The 10,377-nt window shown below is 44.8% G+C and overlaps 1 protein-coding gene across 1 annotated transcript; it reads right to left on the bottom strand.

Annotated features, from left to right (window-relative positions):
* Positions 1 to 3,330: 3,330 nt before the first annotated feature.
* LOC121877998 lies at positions 3,331 to 7,776 on the bottom strand. The gene is made up of 3 exons (XM_042383956.1): positions 7,755 to 7,776; positions 4,778 to 5,249; positions 3,331 to 4,558 (listed from the first exon to the last, which is right to left on the bottom strand). Exons 2-3 carry the CDS (start codon positions 5,238 to 5,240, stop codon positions 4,179 to 4,181), a joined length of 843 nt encoding a protein of 280 aa, XP_042239890.1. The 5' UTR covers positions 5,241 to 5,249; positions 7,755 to 7,776; the 3' UTR covers positions 3,331 to 4,178.
* Between the last annotated feature and the right edge of the window lie 2,601 nt (positions 7,777 to 10,377).

The raw sequence follows: 10,377 nt of genomic DNA, 5'->3' as shown, positions 1-10,377 counted from the left end.
GGACGTCCTCAATATCCTCTGATTCCAGCTCATCAAAGCCTGCCTGTCTAGCCAAGCTGAGGATATCCCTATTCACAGCTGGGACTAAGTCCGTGAATCCCGTAAAACTGTTGACACACTCGGGCCACAATTTACGCCACATATCATTCAGGCAACTTTCTGAAACCTCTTCCCATGCCTTGCCAATGTTGTCAATTGCATGAAGAATGTTGAAGCTGCACCAATATTCTCGGATCGTAGGTTTATTTTTTCCGCCTGTAGCCTTGAGCAGCTGGGCCATAGAACGGCGTAAATAATACGCCTTGAATGCGGCGATGACGCCTTGGTCCATAGGCTGCATCAGTGCTGTCGTGTTGGGAGGCAGGAATACAACTTTTACACTGTCATGCAAGTCGATGAGTTTGGGAGGACGAGCTGGAGCATTGTCAAGGATCAGAAGAATTTTGAAGTCAAGGTTCTCCTTGGCACAGTATTCCTTCATTGCAGGGACAGTGTACATGTATAACCACTGGCTGAAAATGGCGCCGGTTATCCATGCCTTCTTGTTTGCCTTGTAGATCACTGAAAGGTGATCCTTAGAGTAACCTTTCAGGGCCTGTGGGTTAGCAGTGCGAGAAATCAGCATAGGCTTCAGCTTGAAGTCGCCAGCAGTGTTCACACCAAGCAACAACGTCAAGCGGTCTTTTGCCTCTTTAAAACCTGGTGCTCTCTTCTCTTCCTTGGAGATACAGTAAGTCCTCACTTATTGTCGGGGGTTACGTTCCTGAAAACACAACGTTATACTAAACAACGTTAAGCGGATCAATTTTCCCCATGAGAAATAGATAAAATACGGGAGTTACGTTCCTGAGCCTCCCTTTGACCCGTGAAATACATTACATATACAGAAAATCATTGCCATTTCTATAGAAATAGCCTGACTGTGCTTGTACCACATGAGACAATGTATCTCAGCACAAACCTCTGTAAAGAGCTGAGACTCAGTGAGCCAATAGCACTTAGCTACACTGAAAACAGGAGATGAAGGTGGCAGGAGAGTGTAGGGACCGCACCTGACAAGAGGAGTCTGGCCACTGGAGACAGCAGGCTGAGCTGCAGTCAGTGTGACAACTGATGGACAGACAATGTGAAGTACTCCAGACTAAGACCACCACACACCTCTAACCTTGGCAGCCATATTCTTCCTCTTTGAGAGATAAACAGTTGTCATAAGGGAGGAGTTAACTTATCATATTACTGGTTGGTAAAGAATCATAAGGTTAATGACCCAGCCACCACTCCCTGGGGTCTGACCACAAGGGCTTTGCAAGTTGTACATAACAAACCTAGACATAAATTAGCTTTATAAATTATTGAACTTGCATGTACTCAATAGGGTTCAATTCTCTTCAATTGGTGTTGTACATTTCCATATTGTCTGCCTTTGGTATCATAACACAACAAGAAAATGTGTACTGTACATATAAATAAACATACAATATGGTGAAACTATATGGTATTGAAAGAAAAAAATACAGTTTTGTCATTTATTTCAAACTTAGTACATGTAGTGTATAAGTTACCATTATAGAGGGTACACATTGATATGATAGTGCAGTACAGTATGTAGATAATATTACTAATACTGCACATACTGATACTTAATACACAACATTTAATGTATTTCTTCAAACAAAATGAAGGCCTCAGGTTGTTCAAATACATTGTACCTGTACTTTACTTAACTGGGATGCCTCACCCCTTCAAGATCAACCTAAATAGTTTTACTCATCATTAACTATGACTAGCAATAATCTGTTTATCAAAGCCTCGGGTCACCATATCTATAAAGTCTCAATATGTTGTCTGGTGAAGGATAACCAAGTGTTTACTTATGTAGTCCGGTAATGGTGAACAAGACACCTCTCCCCGGTGGTCTACAAGAAGCTACGGTACATCTGCATCATCCAATAAATACCAGGATGTAAATTATATCACATGGCTATCAATAATAATTACTGTATAATGTCTATAATCTAAGGTAAGAAAGACAGGAGATTATAGCAATGCTCCTTCAGTGTGAGTACCAGTAGCACACACACTCAAGGTCTGTGTACTGTACGCTGCTAGAGGCGGTCGTCCTCACCAGCCGTCTAATACCAAACCTGCCATTTATCTGTCTATCTAATACAGTATAAAATATTCTCTAAGTACAGTATATTGGCCTTAAGTCCTAACACGTCAGCAGGATGGTTGAGAAGATTTATCTTTATTACCTTAAGCAACAAGGAGGTGGTGAAGGTGGTGGTGGAGGAGGAGGGGGATGAGGTGGTGGAAGAGGAGGTGGTAGAGGAGAAGGAGGAGGTGGGTGGAGGGGGTGGTGAAGGAGGAGGAGGAGGAGGAGGGACTCTTAATGTACAAGTCTGTGGCAGCATTAGAGGAGACTCAACAAGAGGAGTGAAACAAGAGAGCCACCGTGGGCCAGCACAAGAGGGTAAACTGTCATATCAAAAGTATTTCTAGAGTTTGATTACTTAAAATATCTCTGTTAATAATAAGAAGACAGGTTAAGTGAGTGAGAACCCCCCCAGCTATGACCAGATAACACATTACTGTACATCAATTCCCCCATTAACGTTGTTGTTAGGTTCCTGTAAACCACTACTTCACTATCACCTTCTTGTTGTTTTAAAGTTTATAATAAACTTACACTTTTCACCTGTATGGAGAACAACTAATATGGAAAGTTTTGTTGATCCACATGTTCAACATTCTTTCCATAATGTCACTTGTGTTACCAGTTAACTTTGTAACACTCGCCTGTGACCACAACCAGTAGTGGTGCATAATGCATGTTTACCACCACTGTTCTTGGGCTCAAATAAATTTATAATTGTATTTAAAGTGAATGTTTGAAGAGCATCAACCAACCACTGAACAATAACACACAAACATGTGGCCAACGCTGGTCACAGCCAACTGTTATCAACCACTGAACAACAACACACAAACATGTGGTCAACGCTGGTCACAGCCAACTGTTATCAACCACTGAACAATAACACACAAACATGTGGCCAACGCTGGTCACAGCCAACTGTTATCAACCACTGAACAACAACACACAAACATGTGGTCAACGCTGGTCACAGCCAACTGTTATCAACCACTGAACAACAACACACAAACATGTGGTCAACGCTGGTCACAGCCAACTGTTATCAACCACTGAACAACAACACACAAACATGTGGTCAACGCTGGTCACAGCCAACTGTTATCAACCACTGAACACAACACACAAACATGTGGTCAACGCTGGTCACAGCCAACTGTTATCAACCAATCGGGTTCATACATAATTTTTTTCAAAGACGTTATAACGAAACGACGTTGACCGAAACAACTTTAATGGGGGAATTGGTGTACTTTAATTACACACACACTATATAGTAGATTCATATGGAAGTGTATTGGACTTCCAATCCATGAGAGACAGGTTCAATCCCAGGTGAGGCAGGGTTGGTGGAGCATTAGTGGTGTGTTGAGTGAGCCATCAGTCACGCCAGTCCTGTACTCTGGGGGGGTAAGGTTAGGTTAGGTTAGTAGCATGCAGGATGTTCACTGCAACCTTCCTATTGTTAACACAAAATCTGACTTAAACCCCCCAAAAATATATAAAACTGTGAATTCCTCTTTACTGTAGAGTACTGGTGATTAACTGCAGTAAATATAAGAGGCTCAGTAATACACTGGATGGATCACTGCACAAACTTTATATTATCAGCAACAAACATCTGTAGGTGTTCCAGTACCTTATAAACCGGCAAACATTCAGGCGTGGCCAAGGTGTTTCAGTACCTTATAAGCCGGCAAACATTCAGGCGTGGCCAAGGTGTTCCAATACCTTATAAGCCGGCAAACATTCAGGCGTGGCCAAGGTGTTCCAGTACCATATAAGCCGGCAAACATTCAGGCGTGGCCAAGGTGTTCCAATGCCTTGTAAGCCGGCAAACATTCAGGCGTGGCCAAGGTGTTCCAATACCATATAAGCCGGCAAACATTCAGGCGTGGCCAAGGTGTTCCAATACCATATAAGCCGGCAAACATTCAGGCGTGGCCAAGGTGTTCCAATATATTTAATAATCATCAGATATTCACACAATTATTCAACGTTTACTGATTATACAATACAATAATCACCTCACCTGCTTCATAACAAGTGTTGTGTAATCAGAGGCTCTTGAGCTCCAAAAGTTTGTACCAACACCATAAAGAGTCTCTGAGGGAGTCTCCACCATACAGTACTCCTCAACAGTACCAACACCATAAAGAGTCTCTGAGGGAGTCTCCACCATACAGTACTCCTCAACAGTACCAACACCATAAAGAGCCTCTAAGGGAGTCTCCACCATACAGTACTCCTCAACAGTACCAACACCATAAAGAGTCTCTGAGGGAGTCTCCACCATACAGTACTCCTCAACAGTACCAACACCATAAAGAGTCTCTAAGGGAGTCTCCACCATACAGTACTCCTCAACAGTACCAACACCATAAAGAGTCTCTGAGGGAGTCTCTACCATACAGTACTCCTCAACAGTACCAACACCATAAAGAGTCTCTAAGGGAGTCTCCACCATACAGTACCCTCAACAGTACCAACACCATAAGATGCTCTAAGGAGTCTCCACCATACAGTACTCCTCAACAGTACCAACACCATAAAGAGTCCTAAGGGAGTCTCCACCCATACAGTACTCCTCAACATAACATAAAGAGTCTCTGAGGGAGTAGCCCACCATACAGTACTCCTCAACAGTACCAACACCATAAAGAGTCTCTAAGGGAGTCTCCACCATACAGTACTCCTCAACAGTACCAACACCATAAAGAGTCTCTAAGGGAGTCTCCACCATACAGTACTCCTCAACAGTACCAACACCATAAAGAGTCTCTAAGGGAGGCTCCACCATACAGTACTCCTCAACAGTACCAACACCATAAAGAGTCTCTAAGGGAGTCTCCACCATACAGTACTCCTCAACAGTACCAACACCATAAAGAGTCTCTAAGGGAGTCTCCACCATACAGTACTCCTCAACAGTACCAACACCATAAAGAGTCTCTAAGGGAGTCTCCACCATACAGTACTCCTCAACAGTACCAACACCATAAAGAGTCTCTAAGGGAGGCTCCACCATACAGTACTCCTCAACAGTACCAACACCATAAAGAGTCTCTAAGGGAGTCTCCACCATACAGTACTCCTCAACAGCACCAAATAATTCAAAGAGTCTCTGAGGGAGTCTCCACCATACAGTACCCTCAACAGTACCAGCACCATAAAGAGTCTCTAAGGGAGTCTCCACACAGTACTCCCCAACAGTATCAACACCATAAAGAGTCTCTAAGGAGTCTCCACCATACAGTACTCCTCAACAGTACCAACACCATAAAGAGTCTCTAAGGGAGTCTCCACCCATACAGTACCCTCAACAGCAATACCAACACCATAAAGAGTCTCTAAGGGTGCCCCCACCATACAGTACCTCCCCAACAGTACCAGAATTCATAAAGAGTCTCTGAGGGAGTCTCCACCATACAGTACCCTCAACAGTACTCAACACCATAAAGAGTCTCTAAGGGAGTCTCCACTATACAGTACTCCCTCAACAGTACCAACACCATAAAGAGTCTCTAAGGGAGTCTCCACCATACAGTACCCCCTCAACAGTATCAACACCATAAAGAGTCCTGAGGGAGTTCCACCATACAGTACCCTCAACAGTACCAACACCATAAAGAGTCTCTGAGGGAGTCTCCACCATACAGTACTCCTAAACAGTACCAACACCATAAAGAGTCTCTTGAGGGATTCCACCATACAGTACCTCAACAGTACCAGAAAGCAACTCATAAAGAGTCTCTAAGGGAGTCTCCACCATACAGTAATTCCCAACAGTATCAACACCATAAAGAGTCTCTAAGGAGTTCCACCATACAGTACCCCAACAGTACCAACACCATAAAGAGTCTCTAAGGGAGTCTCCACCCATGCCAGCACCCCGGTACCTCAGCACCATAAAGAGTCTCTAAGGGAGTCTCCAATCATACAGTACCCTCAACAGTACCAACACCATAAAGAGTCTCTAAGGGAGTTCCACCATACAGTACCTCAACAGTACCAGCACCATATAGCCCTAAGGAGTTCCACCCATACAGTACCTCAACAGTACTCAGCACCATAAAGAAAGCCCCTGAGGGAGTCTCCCACCATACAGTACTCCCTAACAGTACCAGCACCATAAAGAGTCTCCTGAGGGAGTCTCCACCATACAGTACCCTCAACAGTACCAACACCATAAAGAGTCTCTAAGGGAGTTCCACCATACAGTACCCTCAACAGTGCACAACACCATAAAGAGTCTCTCAAGGAGTTCCACCATACAGTACCCTCAACAGTACCAACACCATAAAGAGTCTCTGAGGGAGTCTCCACCATACAGTACTCCCTCAACAGTATCAACACCATAAAGAGCTCCTATGAGTCTCCACCATACAGTACTCCTCAACAGTATCACCATAAAGAGTCTCCTAAGGAGTCTCCACCATACAGTACTCCCCTCAACAGTACACCACAACACCATAAAAGAGTCTCTGAGGGAGTCTCCACCATACAGTACTCCTCAACAGTATCAACACCATAAAGAGTCTCTGAGGGAGTCTCCACCATACAGTACTCCTCAACAGTACCAACAACACCATAAAGAGTCTCTAAGGGAGTCTCCACCATACAGTACCCCTCAACAGTATCAACACCATAAAGAGTCTCTCTGAGGGAGTCTCCACCATATAGTACCCTCAACAGTATCAACACTATAAAGAGTCTCTGAGGGAGTCTCCACCATACAGTACTCCTCAACAGTACCAACACCATAAAGAGTCTCTGAGGGAGTTCCACCATACAGTACTCCTCAACAGTACCAACACCATAAAGAGTCTCTAAGGGAGTTCCACCATACAGTACTCCTCAACAGTACCAACACCATAAAGAGTCTCTAAGGAGTTCCACCATACAGTAATTCTCAACAGTACCAACACCATAAAGAGTCTCTGAGGGAGTCTCCACCACAGTACTCCTCAACAGCAATTAAATACCATAAAAGAGTCTCTAAGGGAGTCTCCACCATACAGTACCCTCAACAGTACCAGCACCATAAAGAGTCTCTAAGGGAGTCTCCACCATACAGTACTCCCCAACAGTACCAGCACCATAAAAGAGTCTCTAAGGGAGTCTCCACCATACAGTACCCTCAACAGTACCAACACCATAAAGAGTCTCTATGAGTCTCCACCCATACAGCAATTCTCAACAGTACCAACACCATAAAGAGTCTCCTGAGGGAGTCTCCACCATACAGTAATTCTCAACAGTATCAACACCATAAAGAGTCTCCTGAGGGAGTCTCCACCATACAGTGCACTCTCAACAGTATCAACACCATAAAGAGTCTCTAAGTGAGTCTCCACCATACAGTACCCTCAACAGTACCAACACCATAAAGAGTCTCTAAGGGAGTCTCCACCCATACAGTACTCCCTCAACAGTATCAACAATTCATAAAGAGTCTCTGAGGGAGTCTCCACCATACAGTACTCTCACAACAGTACCAGCACCATAAAGAGCCCCTAAGGGAGTTCCACTATACAGTACTCCTCAACAGTACCAGAACACCATAAAGAGCCTCCCAAGGAGTCTCCACCCACAGTACCTCAACAGTATCAACACCATAAAGAGTCTCTGAGGGAGTCTCCACCATACAGTACCCTCAACAGTACCAACACCATAAAGAGTCTCTGAGGGAGTTCCCCACCATACAGTACCCTCAACAGTACCCAACACCATAAAGAGTCTCTGAGGGAGTTCCACCATACAGTACCTCACCAGTACCAACACCATAAAGAAACTCTATGGAGTCTCCACCATACAGTACCCTCACAACAGTACCAGCACCATAAAGAGTCTCTAAGGGAGTCTCCACCATGTACAGTACTCCTCAACAGTACCAGCACCATAAAGAGTCTCTAAGGAGTCTCCACCATACAGTACTCCCTCAACAGTACTAACACCATAAAGAGTCTCAAGGGAGTCTCCACCACAGTACCCTCAACAGTACCAACACCATAAAGAGTCTCTGAGGAGTCTCCACCATACAGTACTCCCCAACAGTACCAACACCATAAAGAGTCTCTGAGGGGAGTCTCCACCATACAAAGTAATTCCCCTCAACAGTATCAACACCATAAAGAGTCTCTGAGGGAGTCTCCACCCATACAGTACCCCCAACAGTATCAACACCATAAAGAGCCCTAAGGGAGTTCCCACCATACAGTACCCCAACAGTACCCACCACCATAAAGAGTCTCTAAGGGAGTCTCCACCATACAGTACCTCAACAGTATCAACAATTAAGCAAAGAGGCCCTGAGGAGTCTCCCACCATACAGTACTCCCTAACAGTACCAGGCACCATAAAGAGCTCTAAGGGAGTCTCCACCATACAGTACTCCTCAACAGCACACCCAGCAACTATAAAGAGCCTCTAAGGGAGTCTCCACCCATACAGTAATTCCCAACAGTACTCAACACCATAAAGAGTCTCTGAGGGAGTCTCCACCATACAGTACCCTCAACAGTACCCACCACCATAAAGAGTCTTGGAGGGAGTCTCCAAATTACACAGTACTCCCTCAACAGTACTTGGGCCACCATAAAGAGTCCTTGAGGGAGCTCCCACCATACAGTACTCCTCAACAGTACCAACACCATAAAGAGTCTCTAAGGGAGTTCCACCATACAGTACCCTCAACAGTACCAGCACCATAAAGAGTCTCTAAGGGAGTTCCACCCATACAGTACCTCAACAGTACCAACACCATAAAGAGTCTCTGGAGGGAGTCTCCACCATACAGTACTCCCTCAACAGTATCAACACCATAAAGAAAGCCCTGAGGGAGTCTCCACCATACAGTACCCTCAACAGCACAACACCATAAAGAGTCTCTAAGGAGTCTCCACCATACAGTACTCCTCAACAGTACCAACACCATAAAGAGCCCTAAGGGAGTCTCCACCATACAGTACCCTCAACAGTATCAACACCATAAAGAGTCTCTGAGGGAGTCTCCACCATACAGTACTCCTCAACAGTACCAGCACCATAAAGAGCCTCTAAGGAGTCTCCACCATACAGTACCTCAACAGTACTCACAGCACCATAAAGAAGTTTCCTCATGAGTTCCACCATACAGTACCCCTCAACAGTATCACACCTCATAAAGAGTCTCTGAGGGAGTCTCCACCATACAGTACCTCTCAAACAGTACCTACCACCATAAAAGAGTCTCTGAGGGAGTCTCCACCATACAGTACTCCCTCAACAGTACCAACACCATAAAGAGTTCCTGAGGGAGTCTCCACCATACAGTACTCCCTCAACAGTACCAGCACCATAAAAGCATAGAGTCTCTAAGGAGTTCCACCATACAGTACTCCCTCAACAGTATCAACAATCTACATAAAGAGCCCCTAAGGGAGTTCACCCATACAGTACCCCCAACAGTACCAACAATCATAAAGAGTCTCTAAGGGAGTCTCCACCATACAGTACTCCCCAACAGTACCAGCACCATAAAGAGTCTCTAAGGGAGTCTCCACCATACAGCAATCTCAACAGTACCAAACACCATAAAGAGTCTCTAAGGGAAGCCCCCACCATACAGTGCCTCAACAGTACTAAACAACACCATGTATCTCTGAGGGAGTCTCCACCATACAGTACCTCAACAGTACCAACACCATAAAGAGTCTCTAAGGGGAGTCTCCACCACAGTACTCCTCAACAGTACCAGCACTATAAAGAGGTCTCATGGGAGTCTCCCACCATACAGTACTCCCTCAACAGTATCAACACCCATAAAGAGTCTCTTGAGGGAGTTCCACCATACAGTACTCCCTCAACAGTACCAACACCATAAAGAGTCTCTAAGGAAAGTCCTACAGTACTCCTCAACAGTACACCAGCACCATAAAAGAGTCTCTAAGGGAGTTCCACCATACAGTACTCCTCAACAGTATCAACACCATAAAGAGTCTCTGAGGGAGTCTCCGAATTATACAGTACTCCTCAACAGTATCAACACCATAAAGAGTCTCTGGAGGGAGTCTCCACCATACAGTACCCCAACAGTATCAACACCATAAAGAGTCTCTGAGGGAGTCTCCACCATACAGTACTCCCCTCAACAGTATCAAATACCTCATAAAGAGTCTCTAAGGGAGTTCCACTATACAGTACCCTCAACAGTACCAGCACCATAAAGAGTCTCTGAGGGA

This window comes from Homarus americanus, unplaced genomic scaffold, assembly GCF_018991925.1.
Source record: "Homarus americanus isolate GMGI-L3 unplaced genomic scaffold, GMGI_Hamer_2.0 scaffold37873, whole genome shotgun sequence".
NCBI lineage: Eukaryota > Metazoa > Arthropoda > Malacostraca > Decapoda > Nephropidae > Homarus > Homarus americanus.
The sequence above is the reverse complement of the archived record's forward strand: the minus strand, read 5'-3'. Positions and strand labels throughout refer to the sequence as shown.

Excerpts from the sequence above, each read along its gene's own strand:
- LOC121877998 (XM_042383956.1), bottom strand. The coding sequence starts at position 5,240 with ATGGTGGAGACTCCCTTAGAGACTCTTTATGGTGTTGGTACTGTTGAG. Across the intron at positions 4,559-4,777 it reads TGAGGAGTACTGTATGGTGG|AGACTCCCTCAGAGACTCTT; the intron begins GCTACTCCCTCA and ends ACTGTATGGTAG.